At 40.1% G+C, this 21531-nt stretch overlaps 1 protein-coding gene across 4 annotated transcripts in view; it reads left to right on the top strand.

Annotated features, from left to right (window-relative positions):
• The window catches only part of vps13b (vacuolar protein sorting 13 homolog B), a 297078-nt gene that overhangs the window by 62570 nt on the left and 212977 nt on the right, over positions 1–21531 (top strand). For 3 of the 4 annotated variants that reach the window (XM_082550699.1, XM_082550697.1, XM_082550698.1), the window contains exons 17-19: positions 6171–6355; positions 18827–18961; positions 19758–19937. In XM_082550699.1, coding sequence (XP_082406825.1) covers positions 6171–6355; positions 18827–18961; positions 19758–19937 — 500 coding nt within the window. Of the gene's footprint in view, positions 1–4112; positions 4252–6170; positions 6356–18826; positions 18962–19757; positions 19938–21531 lie in introns of those variants that run through there. The other variant, XM_082550700.1, reaches the window with a different exon arrangement.

Raw genomic sequence — 21531 nt, forward strand, 5'->3', positions numbered from 1 at the left:
TAAGACAGACTTGAAAATACCTTGAATATGGTGCAAAGGAAGGTGAAGGCAATGCAACACCAGAACTTTAAAAGAAATTCCTCGTCACGCATAATGTGTAACCTCACTATATGATGGAGAGATTATTTAATTTAAAATATTTCCTTACACTAACTATATATCTGCACAACTGAGGAATCCAGAGCCCAGTTTAAATCAAAATTCAAGTCATAATCATACATAAATTTTAAGGGACATAAAATTTTTCAAATTATATCACCAAGTTGTAAGTTGGACCTCGTTTTGCTAAAAATATAATTTAGGTTTTCTTTCTACATGAGGCTTAGCTGCAGCTGCAGCTACATTTCTCATAAGAACAATGACATAGACCATGTACGGTCAATAAAATGAATTGCTGGAAAGAATTATGAGAGTTAACGGTACCTTTAAATGAGTTTCTTGTCTATCATTTTTCAAGAGGTTTATTTATTCACGTTTGACTGGATCACTTTTCTGTAGTAGTGTTTTTTCAGTCTCTTTAGATGCTAGCCATTTAACCCAATTGACCTCCGGGTGGCAAAATGATAAAAAGTTTCCCCCTCCTCCCCAGTTGGTCACTTAGGTGTTTTTGTTCAGTGTGAAGTGCTTACATGATTTATAATCTTCGTTTGGAGGCTTTGCAAGACACTGTAGTGTGTCTTTTGTAGTATGATAAAAGAGGGGACTTTAGAGCAGCCCATAAGTCACTCTGGTTATTTTCAAGAGGGGGTCAGTGACCTTGGCTCGGAGAGATTGGGAATTCTCCAGTACTTTAGATCAGTCTGAAAAAAGGACAAAAGGTACAAGCTGTCAGTCTTCCCTTCCCTCCACCTGGAGTCTAAATCCCTCCATAGAAGCTCTGGAAATAGTAGTAGAGGATTTTGTCAACTAGTTGAGTTGGGAAATGTTTGTATTGGTTAATTAAGGTGAGGTGTGGCAGTGAATGATTTGAAGAAACTTTAGATAACTGGTCTCAGGACAGTGGCTATCTGTTGTATCTATCAGACAAATATGTCAGCCCGTAATGGATTGCATTGGTGTTACTGTGGACTTTGAAAATAGGTTCAGATAAGTTAAAGTCAAGAGAAAGTCTCACATTGTCAGCCTTGTGGAAAGTTAATTGATGGTCCTATTTGCATTTTTTTTAAACTGCCTTTAATTTAACATTCATCATGTTGCACTTTTAACAGCTTATATTGGTGAAGGTTTTTATGAGTAATTTCCCATTTAGCCCCCTTGGAGAAAAAAAAATGCCTTTGTGCCAGGGATGGGTCTCTGTGCGAGTGTGCCTTTTTCTTTTTCTGTGGTCTATGGAGAGACCAGACACCTTGCTCCACATTTACTGCTGATGTCCCAGAACCCACAGCTGTCTATGTTGTTGTGTTTTGGAAAGAGTGAGGCAACTGATTTTTGGTACTGTACAGGATATGAGTAATAAGAAAATGTAGGTTCTGGAAACTGTGCGCAGGTTCCAAGCTTGTATTTTGGGACACTATGTAAACCATTAGGACCAGCTGCACCTGGTAATAGTCCTTCAATCTCACAAGATGCTGATCTTTAAAAAATGAATTTTCTTGTAACATGAGGACTTGCTTTTTTGTATTTCTCACTTATTGTCTTTTTCGAAACATCTTCACCAATGCCAACATATCAGGATTGGAACCAATTACTGAACATTTATGCAACACAAACCAGCTTTCTTTAATTATGCTACCTTCATTTATTTCTGTAAAAGTACAAAGCAACAACATATCAGTTACATAATCTATTCCTGCTTGAGTTTGTACTGGAGCTTTTCCACATACTTCCTTTAATGAGACTCCCATTTAATGTATTATTTTACCTGGAGAATAACATAGACTTGCAAGTCTGTATTCTTATGCCACATATGCTTGTTGTTTTCCCCTTGTTCTTTTTTGTGTTCTCTGCATGGCTTAATCGTGTTTTTCTTGTTCTTTTTCTCTTTTCCCCTTGTTTCGCTCTGGTTGAAGAACATGCTTCCTTTCAGTATTATAGATGCTTAGCATAGTGCATCTTTTCAGCCTTAAGTGTTGGCACCTAATTTTATAACTGCTCCAGTTGCAGGTTGTTAGAGCAGCAGCCCTTGTCAGCTGTAGCCTCATTACTCCTGCTCATTATGCTCTGGCCCACTAACCTGCTCGTACTGGTTTATAGTGTTACAGAGCTTGTGTTTCACCATGTGTTTGCATGCAGATGTATGTGCACTTTTGCCAACATTATTTATTTGTGTCTGGACAGGTATATGCATTTTTGTGGTTATGTGTGGCCTAAAGCAGCAGTTAAAGCTCGATAGCTATAACCCCAGCTGTACTTGTCTAAATATAGCTGTGACCACAGTCATATTGAACCAGGATGCTGATTAGCACCATTAAGACCACTGGCCTAAATGAATGCCAACTATGATTATGTGAAATATTTATTGTGGGTTTCCAAAAAAAAACCCCAAATAATTTAAGGATACTAACCAAAGTATTTGGTTATCATGTTATTTTCTTTCTAGCTTCTATGATGTTTCAATAATTCTTTTATTGGCTAAAATATACATTTTAATCTGTTCCTGCTTCGTGTCCAGATTTGGTCCTGTGCACAGAGGAAACAAGCTAGGCAAACAGTACCACAGCTGGTGTGGTACTTTTAGCTCTGACTCATGCTTCAGCCCAACTTCATGCCCTGTTTGCTTGATTTGGACTGAGACTCCAGCCAGTCAACTAGTTGTTCACCAGAAAGGTCAGGATGTGTTAGTCCTGGTCTAGTTCTGACTCCAACAGGGAACAGATGGGAAATATGGCCTAATGTTTCTCAAATACATTTGAGCTTTTTCTCTGAAATACATCAAAGGACAGCTGAAATTGAAACACCAAATTTTCTCCTTTTCCTGACTAATTTTAATTTTCTTTTAACACATTCCTGGTGGCCTCTGCATTTTAATGAAAAAGTTATTGACTTAAAGAACCACTGTGAGGTCAGAGACAGGCTATTCAATGAGGCACTGAAGTTAACGCCAAGAGCCTGAGTTAGGACCTAAAGTGGGTTGTGGGCACCCTTCTGGTAGGTCTCCACATTATAGTATAGATATTCTCTAATGAGTTTTGCTCCCCAAGCTACAGACTAATAGGCTTTCTGCACTATAACAGTAAAATACATGTTAGTTATTGTTAGTTCCATTGTGCATAGCTAATGTATGTTTCAAGGCAAATATTTTAATGTTGTTTGTTACTGCAGGTGATGCTGCAGGTGTTATTTTGAATCTTTTTGAGGTTTTTTTCCCACAAAGCTTGCGGCAACAGTGAAACACTGCCTGCCAGAAAGCTGTTTACCATGTTGCAGCAAGAAACACTGACCGTGCCAGCTACTTAATGAAATCCGATGAGTGCCTGGCTGTCTTCGCATACAGCATTCCCAAAACACCCTAATGAGAGTTTCTGTTTCTCATTTGAATCCAAGATCCAAGTTGCTGTTCGCAAAGAATTGGGCATAATATAATAAAAACAGGTGCATAATTAAAGTTTTAGGGGACCACATGCACATGACAGCTCCCCTTAAATGCTATAAACACTCAAATAAGGCAACAAACTTTCATCCCTTGCCAGTCCTCTCATTGAAGTGGCTTTGCAGGCACATTTGCTCTGCATGTGGGGACATTGTTGTTGCCGGCTTCCCTTCACTTTCTTTTGTTCAGCTGCAGTATCTTGCTATGTGCACACACAGTGTGCACATATTTGAACGCACAAAAGCACACGAGAAACTCTTTGATTGATGTCTTGTTGTATAGCATACAACAGTAGTGACTTTTACTAGCAGAAAAGCATGACATGGCATGGTTTCCTATGTTGCCAAATCCACCACATGTAGGCACAGAATTTTAAACATATATGTGTGCCGTCAAGGTAAACTCATTGACCCAATCAGGTTTGAATTTTCTTTCTTCCTTTCTTCCTGTGTTTTTCCTGTAGCCTCTTTATCAAACGCGCTCTCACTTTCTGTCTCGTAGAAGACACAGCAGATGCTTCAGAAATCTGGGTCTGCCTGTGTGCAGCTAACTGCTCATGTCACCCTGCCGAACCACCCAGGAGCAGAAGAAAGGGAAAGATAAAGAGACTTGAAGAAAGACAGGGAGGGAAGCAGAGAAGTTAAATGATTGCAGAGCTGCTGAGCGCAGAGAAAGGCCTTGTGACATGTCCCACACTCAGAACTGGGACCAGACCAAAATTGGTGCGTGATTAAATGAACTGTGATGCTCGCTCCTGACACGCTGCAGCCATCGTTTGAATTAGTCACAGTTCTATTTTCAATGAAACCTCCACTCGTAGGGCAGATTCTATTACAATAAGTACTCAAGTGAACACACATGCAATACATAGATGGGTATCTGTGCTGGGGGCACTGCCAGTCCTCAAAATCCTAGACCAAGAAACTTTAGTTCCACTCCTATTTTCCTGCCTTGAGAACATGAGAGGAAAACAGGAGTGGAACTAAAGAGACTTGTTTGACTGTGCTTAGTTCAGCCTGCCTAGCCTCAGGCTTTGCTATAAGTAGTAAAAAGAAAAGCACAGCGACAACATTTCTGATGTTTCTGATATTAAAATAATTTCTAATAAGAAAAGTGCAAAACACCCGACAGAACATCACAACCAATTATTGCAAAGTTTAGGTTAGGCTGTGATTTGGTGTTTAAATAAAGCATCCCTAAAGGAATTTCCGATGTAAAGGTTTCTTCACCTTATCCAATGACATATTTATAAATGTAAAATCACAAATAATGAACATCTGTGCTACACGATATCATTAAAAGATTAAGATAATCTGGAAAAATGTCTGTACGCAAAGGACCAAGGCCGAACTCATTATTGAATGGCAATGATCTTTGATCAATGCAGACATTTTGTTCTGAGAAATTCATTGGCAATGGATTTCTAAGGGGTTAGACCAAATTTATTGCTTCATCTGCAAGTGGAAATTAAAGCTCTACCATGCAAAGAAAAAAAAAAAAAGTCAAAAGCCAGACCTAGAAACATCACCAACTACTTTGGGACACAGTTTGTTTGAGGTGGAGTGAAGCTGCTCTCTGATCTGTTTGGAAAGCATGGATGCTGTGGTTTTGGGGGGGGGAGCTATCCAGCTTCTTATCAGCACAGAGTTTAAAGCCGGCAACTATAATGCTATAGTGGTAGATATGGCTATGGTTATCTTGCAATGGTTTTATTCATGCTGAAAGACACAAACAGAAACAACATACTTGCTGCCCCTGCTCATGATGTCAAAGGGTTGGCTTTAAGGTCCAAAGCAGCTGTTCTTAACTCCCTCACGCTTTTGTTAAATGAAGAGTTGATGCAACATCATTGTGACACATGCCTCTGTACCAAGTGCTTGCAACATAAAAAAACCCCACATTTCTCATTTAAATCATTGTTTTTCTTTTTAGTTCTGCTGCAAAAATAAACACTTGTAATTAACTCTGGATTAAAAACAAGTCATGAAACAAAATCTGTTTTGATTATTTTGTTTAGTTGGGTTTTTTTTTTTTTTTTTACATTTTACACAGCATGCTAACTTTTTTGAAGACTGGGTTGTAAATGGAAAAAAAATGAAAAAAGCAAGTGTGTGTGTGTGTGTCAGATGAGAAATGAGAGCATGCTCCGCTGAATTTCTGATGGACAGAGGCCTGGAGAACTCCATCGGACTGTGGTGTTACCTCATCCCCCTGAACGCTCAACTCATCAGCTCGTCATACGCGCAGACTCACACAAACTCGCTCCCCCCACACTCTTGGAGACAGATGAAATATTAAAGGCGTAGAGATTCTTTTCAGGGTCGGGTTTCTGGGCTGTACATCTTTTCACATAAATCATCATCACAGTTTTGACGGAGGGGAGGGAAGGGTCGACAAACTAAACCTACCTGCCAAGTAACTAAGGAAAGCTTGGCTCACACTTGGTACTTCTTCAATTTACTATTGGAATGTAGTTCTACTTATTTGGCCCTTGGTGCTATCAATGAGCTGTTTTATATTGTGATGTGATATTGATGGATTTGTGGAAGCTGTGAACCATTTGTTTCCACCAGTGTCTGTTTCATTTAGAGCGTATTGGCATTTATGTGTATCTGACTCTGTCTTGTCCCTTTTCTTGCAGGAGCAAAAGGTCTTCAGTCCCCACCACAGAGTTTATTTTTGAACTTCCCCACTTCACTATACAGGCCACAAGGGCCCAGACACTTTTGCTCCAAACAATCTGTCAGAGCTGGACCCACAGCATGGTCAACGGAGCGCCAGTGACACTTAATGAAAGTCTGCTTACTGAAGTGTACAAGGCTCCAGGTGAGTAACACGAGACAATACAAAGCTTGCCTTGCCTTTGCTAATAGCAAAACCACTTAACACAGAAATCCAGATTCATTCTTTTCTTGCCCCTGACCAAGCTCATAAGAATAGTAGTCTTTTTCTACTGCTCTTTGATCTGCTTACACTGTAGTGATTGTAGGTTGAGGCCTGTCTACAGAGAGGAGACAGAGTAGGACACTGAAAATCACCTCTAGTTGGATTTTTGTGTGTGTGATGAATTTGCTTCTATTTCTTATTTGTGCATGTGTATCTTACACTGACACTAGTTGTACAGTGACTTCTTCTTTCTGTGAAGAGTTATCAGAGTGGAAAAGACATGTTTATAATTGCTCACCAGGGGAACGCTCTGTTTTTTAGTTGTTATAATATGTTACTGTAAGGTAGCTTGATTTATTATATCCTTTCAATGGCTCAGTAGTGATGGAACAAAGAACAAACATACTCATCTGGTCTCTTTTAGACCAGAGTATTAGATGTTAAGGCATTCATTGTTGTTCTTGATTTATTGAACATTTTTTGAGGATAACTCTCGTTTATCCTCGCAAACTTTATTTATCGTCCTTTGTTTACTTGTACCAGTAAATTGTCAGGAAAGATATATTGAACTGGCTAATATTAAAAGTGATTTGACTTTCTTATGAAAACCTTTCCAGTTATTTCTGAGGGCACAGTACATTTGTCAGACTGTCACTGATGGGAAAACAAGCCAACTCGATAGCATTGAACTCTGGGCAAATTGGCATGCACGTATCCAGAACTGAAGTTCTCCAAGTATACACGAGTTCACGCGAGACACTTGAAGATCAACTTGTCTTATTGGGGCCCAATATGGGCTGCTGGACCTGCAGCTGAGACCAAATTAACTCTGAAATGCTTCATGTCACCTAGGGTGTCTTAATGGTCAAATAATAAATTTTGTCCCTTGTTAAAGAAAGGTAGGGGAGTCTGAATTCAATAAAACAGTAGCGTTTCTCATGACGGTAGCATCTGGACAGTCCTCTGGAGGGCCTGGGATTTTCCAACTCATTAGGATCATGTTGTTTGGTATGCCGTCAACATTCTCCCCCAGCCAAGCCAGCCAAGCTACCTTTTTCACCGTTGTGTAGCCGCCAAAATTTATGAAGCTGGTCTCCCGTGGAGTGAAGTCAAATATTCCTCTCCCCTCATTTTGCCTTTCTCTTGGAACGGGGCTTGAATAGCGACATGGAGAAACATTTGCACATCTGGTCCATGTGCTGGCAGGCTAGAAAAGGAGCAGTGGGGGCTTAGAAGAAAAGTAAGTTTGAGCTTAAAAGGCATGAGACTTGAGGAGAATAGGTGGTGTGCTGGGTAAGTATATGTAGGGAAAATACTCAGCAATAATTCCTATGATATAACCAAAAATGTCTAGTACTGTATCTGCTTTTGCAATTTCGGGAACACTCATACCTTAAGGGAGATGTGTGCTGTGCGGTTGGTAAGAAAATAAAGTTTGCCACGGCGACACCAGCCGCTATTTTTCCGTAAGTGTGACTTACTGGCTCACTGGCTGCAGATATTTGTGGTAAAGGTGGCAGATCTAATGCAACACAAGATTTGGGTTTAAACCATGAGATTGTTCTCGTGTCCCCAACTGCTGTAGCACTCATCAAGGTATTGCCAGCACACAACTGATACACGCTGAAGCTAAAAACTGAAGACGGCAAACAAACGCTGTTCACTTTGAACATATGCTTTTTCATTCTTTTAGGAATTTGTCCTCCCTTCTCTCTTTTGATGTTGCAAAGTTTTTCAATAGGGGAAGGTGTTTCATATTGAAGTCTAGCTGATAACACAGATGGTCAGTGTCCTTCGCGGGAGGGAAACGTTTAGGTATGAGAATTAATTCACTGTCCAAAAGAAATTCCACATTTCAGCATTTCACGGGCAAACTCAACAGCTTCGGTTTTAATTTCAAGGCACTGACAGACTGTAAAATATTCAAAAATATTAAGAGCAACATTCAGAGACTAAAATTCATTGCAGCTGACTGGAACACAGCCGCTAGGACTTGTAATACTTTGAGTTACTGTGGTGCTCAGTGGCAACTACAGGAATAACACAGCGCACAGCACATCCAGTGTAATCTGTGTTTCACAAGACCAGATATGAGTAAAATAAGAAAACATACCGTAAAATTATATTTTCCTTGTCACTCGATTGCATGTCTGCATGGTTTATCACACAGCTGTGTGGGACTGTTGATTCTCCTTTGCATTCCAGTGAAGTCCACACTAGTGTTGTATTTTATTGGTGAGCTATGCAGCAAACAGTATGTCATTATTGGTATCTCTAGCTGAAAATGGACAGGTGTGTGCCCATATGTGCTTGCGTCAGTGCATGCACGCTTGGACTATGTGCCTTTGTGCTCAGAAGGTTAGCATCAGCTGTGTTGGTTTGGCTCTACTTTACTTCACTCCTCATTCATAACTTATATTTTGTTTTAGAACATAGTATTTTTCCCTTTTAAGCTTCATCTCAGTTTATTTATGTCTTTTTCTTATGCTTTTAAGTCTTCTCTGTTGACAACTTTTATTTTGTTCCCAATTCTTTTTGGATTTGTTACTAGGTCCTCTTTTGTATTCTCCTCTTTTTTTGTAATTGTCAGAATTCCCGGTTCTATGTTATATGCGTGTTCTAATGTTTATACATTATGCATGTTATTGTGGTTTTTAGTAGCAGCAGCAGTAATAGTAGTAGCCAGTAATTCCTGTCTACCAATACTTTTACCCACTGCTAACCTCAGATTCGGCAACACACTGACCACAGTGACCTCCCACATCTTACTCAACTCTATGCAGTTCTGTGTGAGTGTAAAATACACCGTGCGTAAGAATTGTGTTTATGTGTCTAATTTTGGTAGTGAAAAAGTTTAATCCACCCAGATTCTTTTTGTCATTGCTAATTGCTGACCACATTAGGCTCTCACATGTATTTCTACTGACATCTCAAGGATATATTATTGAAAGCAGTCTCATTAAATGTCTGAATGAATAACCAGTTTACACTCAGCACTGGTACAAAGCCTGATTAGAAAAAGATGATAATTATGAATAAGCCTTGTGCCCTTTCCTGCTTTCATTCAAGTCTGTGTGTGTAGTTAAGTATTTCTGTCTTTGTCACATCTGTGACAGAGCAACAATTCCATATACCGCAAGTGCACACCCTTTGAGCAGCTCATTTACATTTTATACAATGGATGTTTTTGTTTTTTTTCTTTTTTGCCTGCACCTCTTTTAAACATGAGCGGTGTTTAAAACGCTCAAAAGTAATTTTTTTAACTTGTCTTATTTGAGTTATAAGTGAGCGGTATAAACTTTCTACTGTCCAGACTTTTGCCCTTGACTGTAACTTTGGTTCTCACTTCCTTATTTTACTCTACAAGGCTATATTTGAAAGATAAAAGATCAAAGCAATTTAAATTAGCATAAAATTGGCATTTCCACCATTGATGGATTGAACTTTAATGTAGCTACCACAGCTGGTTTTCCGGCCTTGGAGCTCTGTGGTGGTCTGGACTGCGACAAAAAGAGGGAGGTCTGGTAAAAGTTGGTTGGTGGTGGTCACCAGTCATGCTTTAGATGATTGCTGGGTGATATACGAGCTGTGACATAGCTTTAGCGTGACAGACATGAGGGGAAAAGAACAGAGGACGAGAGAGTGAATGATATAATGAGCAAGATGAAAAATGAAAGAAAAAGGAACATAAAGGTTGAAGGGAAAAGTGACAGAATGAAATAAAGAGGGTGAGAGTGTGGGGCCAACTGTGCCCAGAAATACAACTGGTCATTGGCTTGCTTTATTAATCCCAGGTCTGGCACCTAATTGCGTGTCAGTTTAGGCACACAGGCAGAGAATCGTGCATATTTGCAAATGCAATGTATTCCTACCTCCATCTTAAATGGATCATATATATATATATATATATATATATATATATATATATATATATATATATATATATATAGCTAGCTTCTGAACATATGATCCCATTTAAGGCAAATAATCAAGACTATGTTCTCACTGCATAGCAACTACAGGCATGTTGTTAATGTTAGTAAGGGACGTATGCTCTCACTCATTTAACCGTATCATTATTAAAACAAGCCCTTTGTTTTTAGTTCTCCCTACACTTACCATGGTGAGGTGAGGAGGGGGGGGGTCAGGACAAAGCTGGGGAAACGATTGGGGGAAAAAAACCTGCCAAGTCCATTCAGGGTCACATTAGTGAGACTTACTTATGCTTTTCTTCACACTGATATCTCCCGTTGCTTGGAAACAAACATGATCTTTGAGACACATCAACAATAGTTTTACGCATTTTTGCACTGCATGAAAAAGGCTGCTCTTGTCATGGCCAGCAGTTTATATCCCTGTGATCTAACTGCCTGTGATGCTGTAGCACAATAAATATCGGTAATAGCTCATTGTTATAAGAGGGGGGAAAACTTTTCACATCGTCCTGTCACCTGTGTAATCTGATGCCTCGTATGTTTTAGATTTTATGTTTTCTGGTCCCAGAATTTGCCCATCTGTCTTTGCTACCTCCTCCTTCCTCTGTTTTTTTTCTCTTGTGCGCCACTAATAATGCAGCTGTTGGTAGCATGCTTCTGGCTATAAGACTGAACACAGGAGGTTGCACTCTCTCAGTTTTTCATTGTTTTCCTGTGTAGATTTTGGCTGACACAGGCTTATTACTCACAACCTTAATGTTTCTCATCTATTAATCAAGACAAGTCAGAGGAACATGCAGCTTTGCCCTGTCATCTAATGAGCCCATACACTTAGCTCATGGAGATTGTTTTGATAGTTCTTTTGATTGTTCTCCTGTGAAGAAAGGAAGGACAACAGCCCTTTTTATGGTCTGCGGTTGTCACAAATGTCAGTAAAGGGTTGAGAAGCTTAATGAAAACCCTGAGATGTCTGTTTCAGCGTGGCCTGGCCTCTCACTCAAGTATCCATATTTCTTTGAAGAGGTAACTTATTGGTTTGAGAGAAATTTCTGCCTGTCGACTTGTCTTCTTCACGGATTGACATCAGGACAGGAAGAAAGCAGGAGGAAAAGAAAGAAAGAAGGATTTTTTTCATCCGTACGCAACCTTACATAAAAAACATGTCGTGTCAGCATCAGAGAATTGATAAATAAATCTTGGCTGGAACTTGAGACGGTTCTTGTCAATGAAAACTTCAATGAGCTACAGACGGGCTCGCTCCACTCCTGGCAGATTGTGATGATGTTTTAAGTCAGTCCAGACTTCCCTGCTTTTCTTGTGTCTTCATGAAGAATTCTGCTCTTTCTCTGTTGTTCACTTTAGTCCTGAGCTAATCAGAGAGGCCAGCGGAGTCGATGCAAAGCAGAAGTTTGCTGTGTAGTCCCACAATTAAACATTGGATTACGCGAAAATGTATACGTTTAATGGGATGAGAGCGCCAGGAAGTGCCTGAGGTCTGGTTGCAATAACATATCAAGCGTAACTTTCACTAAACTGCTTTTCACATGTATGCACAGATGCAAAATATCTATACGCATACGCATTTCCACATCAAAGTTGGTTTGGTGAGCTTAAGCATTCATAGGGGGACATCATGCTTGTCTTTTCTCACCATGGTTGTCCATTTATCATGCCTCTTTTCCTCATACCGTCCACAGAAGTTAGCTGAAATTCCGCCAAGTAGTTTCTTCCCCTTGTTTGTTTGAATTGTAGCTCACTTTTTCTATCATGGGAAATGAGATGTGATTCCAGGCATGTTGAAGAACATGGACGGTCCCAGTGCAGAATGTGGAATTCTGAGTTTTGACTTATTTCTTCCTTCTCTGATATGAATGTTGGATGGTATAATTTACTTGAACACTAAATCCAACTGAGCATTGACACGCACTATAGTACTTGAATTAGTGCTTAATTTAAAGAACTACTACACTTTTTAGAAGCTTGATTACTGCCAAGCATGCCACACATGGGATAAGAACATTTTCTACAGATTTAAGCTTTTGCCCATTAGAGTTGGGATAATGAGCTCATCTCTCCCTGAAGTGTTAAACTGAAATATGATATGAAAATCCCACATAGACTCCCTTTTGGCCTCTAAAATATGTCACCTACAGATGATGTAATAAACAGAGCCCAAAGTGTGAACAGTTTTTTGAAAGTATAGATTATTTAAAGACTGTTGTGTTGTGTACTGATTGTAAACATTAAAGCTATTAGAGCCTTTGATGAAGAATAAAAATCAAAAGAGAGACATTGCACATATTTCAGCATAATGTTTCAATAACAGAGATAGGTAATTCTTAATAAAAACTAAATACAAGCGCACACACTAAAGGGAAGAACATCTCTGAGACTTTAAATGAAACACACTAAAAGACTAATAGACTTTAAAGCTCTTGCAGCAGACTCTCTGAATGTTACCAATCAATGACAGCCTCAAATAAATCTGTTTGTATTTATGTCATCTGGTAGTGTCTGCAGAGCTGGCTCCCTGCTGTGAGCCAACCGCCCCATCTGAGGGTAGTGACTAGTGCCGACTGAGCACATAGCTCCACGTCACAGAGCCATAAATTTCCACTGTAACTCCCATTGAAGTGTCTCAGCAGCACCAAAACCCCAGTCACGTCTTGGCTACCACCACACACAGACACAGTCAGCCTCTGCAAAGCTCAGACATAAATATTGATCTCGTTGGATTATTGATAAACAAGAATGCTCTGCTCGTTTTCTCTTTAATTCTCCCCTCATAAGGGAAGTGGAGTGAGGAGGGAAAAGCTTGTGAAAGAGGACAAGAATAAGCTATAGAGATGCAGAGATCTAGAGAGTGTGAGAGAGAACGGATAGTAATCCAGAGTTGGATTTCAGCAATAGAGGGGACTGGTTTAGCGTCATTAGCTGTGGTCTGTAGTTTCGAGCATCTCTCATGGTGAAACCACACTGGTATTCCATCCTGGCATCTGCTTCAAAGCTAGAATGCCCCTGTTTCTTATGCTAACCAAATTTGTCAGAGCAGCATTAGGCTGGGGATATGGGAGATTGAGAGGCAGACCTTCTCAACCAGAACTGTGTTTTAATGACCTATCTTACCACCGACTAATTATTTCCTTACAAGTGGCAATGGGGGAATCCTCTATGTCACGGCACATGTTTGTCTATCACATTTAGCACATCTGTCGCCCCCTTTTCTCTCACACTCTCTCTCTTTCCCTCATCTTACTTCTTTTATAACTCTCCCTTCAGTTTTGCTCTTGATCCCCTTCCTCCCAACCCCCCCACCACCCCAACCCCATCCAACCACTGTCTTCCAAACCTCACTGCCTAGGCACATTAGTATTGGCCAAATTGCTTCCGCATGAAGACTCCTTAATTGTGGTAATTCAGTGGCAGAGAGAACCACAGTTTGAATGTGTGGAGAACATGTGTCACTGCTTCAGTGGGCCGACAGAAAAGCCAGCAGCACCTGGAGGGGATGGAAATCAAGAAAATTAGACCCCCAGCTTCTGCTACCACCGGCACTTATACCCCATCATTGTCTTTATACCATGACGGTTATAGGGAGCGAGTACCGCTTGCACACACCAGTACCGCTGTAACCTTCATTCAGTGAGGTAGGAGCAGCTTGACTGGGATTTTGTCATATGTGTAAGGAAACCCATTATTTTTGTTCACAGACACTTGCTGGATTGCTTTTCTGTTTTCTGTCTCACCACCCAACTTTAAAAAAAACAAAACAAAAAGCAATTCTTCCTAATATGCAAAGCCCCCCTCAAAAAACAACCCAAACTCTGGCAGCAATTACTGGTTATATAAACTGCCCAGCTCCTTCATCTATCTACAAACAGCTGTTGTTGTTGTTTACATCTGTTTGAAATCAAACATGCATATTCTTCCTGTGTGCAGATATTCTTACAGCTTTAACCTGTGCTAAATAGTAGTTGTGATATTTTTTTTTCTAACTGCAATCCCTTCAAATATCAATTATGATTTAGCTCAGCTCAGTTTATTTTTATTTATGTTGTGTTAAATCACAACACGTGTCATATCAACGCAATTTCATAAGAAAGATTCTCTGATGGAACCATAATGAACTTTTAATGCATCCCCCAAAAGTACCTCAATGTCATTTTTACTATCATAAAAATCAGTTCTTGTTATCGTAGTAACTCGATGTTTTTCTTTCTCTAATGCAGACCTTTGTTTGAGTAACAAAGCTGCTCTCCTTTTAGTTTTAACTGCATAACAAACCACTACTGGTTCACCTTGTCTGTTTTCCTGTCCCACTCTCTCAGCATGTGTCTGCATTTTTGCTGTGTGTCAGTTCTGGGCAAGATGCCAGCAGACCTGCTCCTACTTACTGCTTCTACTGCTTCCCTCCTGACTTAGGAGAGACAGTTATTGTTTCTGCATCAGCACTTAATGGCTCAGCTGGCTGCTTTCAGGCTACCCAACTTGTCTATGTCTACCTCTTTTTCTGTCAGCCCCCTAGCTGCTGTGGGCCCGTTGCCAACTTTGGAGGTTTTAATACTTTAGGTTCTTTCCCCTTCTTTGTCTGTCTTTGTCTTTTCACCTGCCCTTTATGGTTTTGAGATAATTTACATCCTTTTTTTAACTTGTTTCCATCACACATAAAGCTGGTCATTAATGCATGGAGTATGTAGCTGCAAAGAGGGAGGGTAATCAAAACACAGCTTTTAATAGTTGTTCTAGCACAAGTCCTATAGCTTGGTTTTTACTGTATTTTGTATCGTTATCTCTTTTTTTGTCTGTCTTGGGATTTTTTTCAGACTTGTTATATGGTGTAGTATTTGAAGAACAGGAAAAATAAACCTTTTTTTATATAGCATCATAAATGAAAGTAAAACTATTTCTGGGTTTTGTGAATATAGACTAAAAGAAATGGTTCGCATCTTGAGGTAGAATATTGCCTGGTCCACCATTGTAGGCAGACAACTTTCCCATAGCCTTCCCCAAAGCTGTGAGAGCAGGACATGTTGGAATGTGTAAAGCATGGCTTTCAAGCCTGCAGATGTGCTGCACATATATACTGAACCATGGACACGCCAACTATTGAGGTATGCAGAAAGTAAAGAAAGTACCCTCCACCTCCCATACGGTGCATGTGTTAGTGTGTGCATTCTGCTTTTTTGCATCAGCTCTTTCTACCCCTCTTTATTGACTTTCAGGCCCCCTTCCCTTCATCTTCTCCGCACTTTCTCATTGGTGTTTTCTATGGCAAATCCAGCTGCCCACAGTTGCGCCCTTAGTGTTTGATGGAGTGCCATACTCTCTGGCCCCTAGCTGTGTGTTTATGTACTTCTTGCACCTGCCTTTGCTTGACGAGTAACAGTACCACACACATTCACTCACTCAGTCAGTCACACTGACACACTCTATACACACTCTAACCCAACATACACACATGAATCACACGGGATACTGCTGTTTAAGCCAACAAACTACCTACCCTTGTGTTTTTACTCTTTCTGTGTACCCCACATTTTATAGTCCTAACAGCTGGACAAAACATTGCTTAGAGCTCCCCCATGCAACAACCACCAACCCAGCAGGTGCACAGTGCCCTTAGGACATCTATGTGGGCAAGGGGATATGTTATAGTGATACCTCTAGTGCCATTTATCAAAGAGAACACAGAGTAGAAGAAAAGGCCCCTGTCATATTACAGATTGGCTTGCACTTTTAACATCTTCGTCTTGTCCAAGCTCTGGGGAACAGTCGGGGCAACTCATCATTGTTGATGTCATTTTTCTTTTAGTGCTGTGTTGAAAAAGGCCAAATGGTCACTGAGTCTGGTTATTCATTCTCCATGAATAGGCTACTCTTTCAGGGTAGATGGGTCATGTGTTTTTAGGTTTACTCAGATACACTCAGTGATAAAGCCAAATGTCTTGGGCAATGTTTTTATGACAAATACATATTATACTATACTATATTGTTTCTAGTGGGAGAAGTGAACCTAACTTTATGTAGTACATATATCACTTTTAGTCATTCCCTCTGGTCCTTGGCCACATGAACTAATCTAGAAATCAGTGTTTCATGTATATACACGCGTATCCATATGAACATAAATCTATGGGAATTTTCACATACATTCTTTGAAGACCAAAGTTGCTTCCCTGGTTTAAAAAAACATATAGAAAGATAGAAGATAAGATTACTGAAATTGTGTACTTGGGACACCCCCTTGGTTGTGTGGAGCACAGACTCACTGATTAGTGTTTGGTTGATAATTAAGGTGCCGACTCTGCAGCTCTGCTGATTCTTAGGTTAAAATTAGGAGTGGGAAAGAAACCGTATAAAGAGCAAAATCACGCTCATCATTTGGATGCCATTAGTTTGCAATAGAGCATGCTGAAGATTTTGAGAGTGGTGTTGTTTTATTTTACAAGGTTTACATTGGGCATTACCATCTACTTAAAAGAACTATATACACTGTACTGCAGTGTAAATAGAAAGTGGCTCCAAGACAAAGATATATATTACTGGTTGCCAGTATTACAGCCTCAGCCTAAACAGAATAAGGCAGCTAAATGCACAGAGTGGTTGTACAGCACTGCTCTGTTTGACCTGCAGATATATTAAGTGGGAGACAGAGAGACAGAAGGAGGGTTATTAACATAACCATCTTCCATCTGGTCTCACGGAGGGCCTCTTAGACAGCAGGTGAAGAGGTTGATGGGCAATTTGTCTGAGAGAGAGAGAGGAGGGAAGTCAGTGGTTAGAGTTTTTTAGCAATTTTCAATAATTCCCCGGTTAAGTGTGCTATGTGTGTGACTACTCAAACATGCCCTACTTCACACTGCTGATTTACGGTGAAACTACATTTGAATTTTTAGTTGATCAGAAAAATACTGTGTGCTATGTTGGTGTAAAGCCCATCCAATTTAGCACTGGTTATACAGTGTAAGAAGGAAATTTGTTATATAATATCTGTGTGTATACAAAAGAGTTTGAGAGGATAAAACTAGTAGAGTGGCTCAGGAAGTAGAGCTCGTCCTACACTTATCTAAGGTTGTATTCATCCTGGGCTGAGTAAGTGACCAAATCTAGACATAAGTTTGCATATTTGCAAAGGGATGATTCAGTGGAGGCAAGTTACCAAACCTCGAGTTGCCCTTCAAGCATCCATTGGTGTGAGTGAACATTAAGTTAAAAGTGCTTTTGCATAGAATGAAGCACTTGTATGTACGTGTGTGTGTGTGTGTGTGTGTGTGTGTGTGAGATTTGCAGTAGAAAGTGTTTTGTATGCTAAACTTGAGTTTATTTATGTTGATATTGAACCTTTTTTGCCGTTTGCTCAGTGACTTTGCCGTCCCTTGGCCAACACACGACAGAAAAAGCCCCAGTAAGTTGTAAACTCGACTGAAAAAGTGCTGTGGACACTTGTAGGAAATAAAGCACAATCGCTGTATGAGAGGATTATTTGAGAAGGAAAGCCTTATTGGAACAGGTGATGCAAGAATTAAATGTGATTCCCTTGGACAGTTCCAGCTTACTGGAAGAATGTAGCATGTGATGAATGGATCCTCCTCTCCTCTCTCAACAGGCGGTTTGACATAACTTCCTTAACTCCACAGTATCTTTTAGTCATCCAGCTACGTCTCCCTGCTTCTCCTGTTATGTGTTTGAAATAGCCTCTCACCATAGAAATAACACTGACATATAATAGAGAATATGTAATTCCTTGTCACATTGCAAACAGTTTCATTTTGGAAAGATGGAAGACAGGAGGTTCTTCCACACTAGGCTGCCATTAAGAGAAGTAATCATAGAGTGAGGAACACTTGAGGCTCCTGTGATGTAATGCTGGTGTGAAGTGAGCTGTACTTGACACTAAGCTGAATACAAGCGTGACTACATGGAATATTGTTTTGGAAATAAACGATTACTCACAACAAGTTAATTAGATCTCTTTTTATCATGATTTTTAGGCGTAGCAGTGTGGGTGTGATTTCAGACTGTCTTGTATCCAAAATGATCTAAAAGTTTTCACAGGAAACAAAAATTGCAATAATAAACAAAGATAACCTCTATAAATTTTCAGACCCTGTCCGCTTGTACTCAGAAGAAGATATAACATTAAAGAAAATAATAACTTTAAGTATGGACTGGCGTAAACTTTAAAACTGAGAAGGTGCATCATGTATTTTAGAAAAATTGCCCAGTGTCGTTTGTTGTGGTTTATAGCTGACCTTAATATGCAAATGTATTTTAATTCAGATTATATGTCAAAGACATGCGCTATCAGTAATACTGTTGAAAACAGAGGACACCTTTTCTTGATTTCTTTGTTTAAGAGCAACTAGCTGGTCAAGAACAATTAAAGGCCAATCAGGTGTTTAACTAAGTCACAGAAGCGGTGCTTAAATCTGCCGGACTGCAGTTCATTTTCACTTTTTTTCACTTTTTTTATTAGGTGTGAAATATCCAGGCCCGTCACCGACTCTCGAAGGCTCGGTCCAAAACCTGGAGCTGAAGTTCTGCAGCCGTGCGACGGTGAAATGTGCCTCAGGAACCGTGGGAGCTGTAAAAGTGTGCGCCAGGACCCCAGGTGTGTGCAGCTGTGCCCTGTTAAAACTTTACTGCCTGTGTAGGAGGGAAAGAGTGAGACAGACTAGACTCTTCTTTTACTTTCTTTAACTTATGCTTTTACACACTCTACTCTGTCTTGCTCCCTCTCGTTTTCCTGCTCAGTCTTTATGTTGATTTCTATCCAGCTATGTGATTCAGTTGCTGTTTTCTCCTGGGGCGCTGTCATTGGGCTGTGGCCATGTCTTTGATGGCAAGGATGTTATTGGAGCTAGTGTCATAGCACAGAGTTCACAAGGTCAAGCTGCACATGATGTGGGTCAGATTAGTAGATCTATTGCAGCTGTCAATATAGAAATACAAGCAAACCATGTGCAGTTAATGCCCTTATTTTAAAATGACCATTTATTGTAGAGTCACAAAAATATGTGCACATAAGGAGTGAAAATGACGATGGAGGGCAAAGTTGTTCTTTTGGACTATGAGCTCTTCAACTAAAGTGAAAAATTAACAAAACATGGCTTTACTGGTGCATAGGAGTGGTCATAATAATAATAATTCATAATTCGTTATTAGGCCTTTTGCCTTCTGTATAGCAACCAAATAGTGCTGTTGCAGTTACTTCAAGGTGAATCACAAGGAAGTTCAAATAAAGGGCTGTTTTTAATACATGAAACATTTACAAATGTTTTATTTTATGTGTACATTTGGTCATTCCTATTTCAGAAATGCTTTCCAATTTATGGGAGTCATTATAGCTTGATTTGGAGAAGTGGAGAGTTTGTAAAATATTACAAACTATTACTCTTGTCTTTCAGGTTCAGGAGAGGGAGTGAAGGAGAAGCTGGTTCCTCTGATTCAGGGTCCATCTGACACTAAAGAACTACATATGAGCCGCTGGCTTAATGAGATTCGCAAGCCTGAATCTTTGCTGGCCCCTGACCTGCTGGCATTTTCTATTCAGGTCCCTCAGCAAGGAGATGATTGCAGGAACTCAGGTATAAGTGTTTTAAATGTATGGATTACCCTCTTTTCTCCTCTCCGCTCCTCTCCACCCCTCCCCACCCTTCATTTATAAATCAGGTTTTAGTTCATTTTCTGGTTGTGGTTTTGGTGTTTGGGTTTGTTACAGGCACTGATTATATCTGCACTATTGGTGATCTAATTCAGGAGTCTCCATTTGTTTAGGTTGTCATATTTTCCTTCCTCTCATAATGTCATGTAGTGCCCCCTTTCAGTTATTTGTTTAGTAAAGCCGATAAGTGTTTCCCACTCTGCTGTCCTTGAAGCAGGGTTGGCAGCCCTGCATCTCTTTTCAGGCAGTGTGATTTCTCTAAACAGCAGTTAGTCTCTGTCAGCACTGGGCTGAGCTGGCTAACAACAGCTAACCACTTGAGGATTGCTGTTGACGGCTGCTCTGATGTCAGGTTGCAGTTTTGATTGCATCCCTAGACCACAGATTATGTTTCCTGTGTCATTGTGAGGGTGTGTGGGTGCATGCATGTGCCTTTTGAGAGAGGGAGTGGGATTATTCAGTAGCCTTTCCAAAGAGCTAAAAATGCAAACCAATTCCAAAATTTAAAGTGCTGCAGTGCTTGATTTAGTAAGTAGGATATTAATCATCACATCTGTACATGTCGCCAAGGATGCCCTCATTTTTCTGTATGAGCTTCTAGAAATAGATATGACCACGGATATTAGTGTGTTATTAATATTCTTCATACCGTCAACTTAAAAAAAACGTTCTTCCCGAGAAAAACTGATACCTCTCGAAGTATGGGACAGTCTCTACTATGTCATGGCCTTTAGCCACTCCCAAGTTTCTAAAAGCCCACAGTAGGGGCCTTAAAGTACATTCTGGGCTGTTTTCCTGCAACCCTCTCCCAAGATCAGATCCCAAGATCAGATACAGGAGAAGCCTGGGGTGACAAGGTAAAACAATACAGCTCCATTTGTTTTCAGAGTTGTCTTCAGAATCACAGTTGTACATTCCTTTTAATACCGGACTACAGAGATTCATTGTGTAGCCTTGATTTGTGCAAACCGCCAACTCCTGAATCATATCAGGGCTCAGGCCTTAAACATGTCAGCTCTGAGGTGTGTATAGAGCTCTCCTCAGGTAGTTTAAACTGTGAGAAGAAGATGCAGTTGTACCTAAGGGTGCAGGAAAGTAAGAAGAAAACTATTGTTTAGAGACAGTAGATTTTGGAGGTCATCCCTAACCAGGCACTGTATTGCTCTTTAAATTTCACTCTATCATTTACTGTCCCATTTCTAGTAAACCAAGTGCCAGGACACTGCTGTAAATTGCAAATAAAAGGCAGGCTGACATTTCTTAGAGAGGTAATGGTTTGATAAATGTGAGGACAGTCATTGAATACATTTCCTGAATGTTACAGCGACAGAAAGGCAGATTTTTAAAATCAGTGTTTCCGACGAGATGTTCTTCCATCGATTACGTACATGATCACTCAGACATGTAGTAGATAGATACTTTTAGGAGCTCTGGTAAACTCTGTTTAGTCCACGGCCTCAAACCATTACTGTGATTTAGAGACCATATTATTTCAGTAAAGCATGGCTCATAAAGGC

The sequence above is a fragment of the Aulonocara stuartgranti genome (genome assembly GCF_965226115.1).
Source record: "Aulonocara stuartgranti genome assembly, chromosome: 11".
In the NCBI taxonomy this organism is placed as follows: domain Eukaryota; kingdom Metazoa; phylum Chordata; class Actinopteri; order Cichliformes; family Cichlidae; genus Aulonocara; species Aulonocara stuartgranti.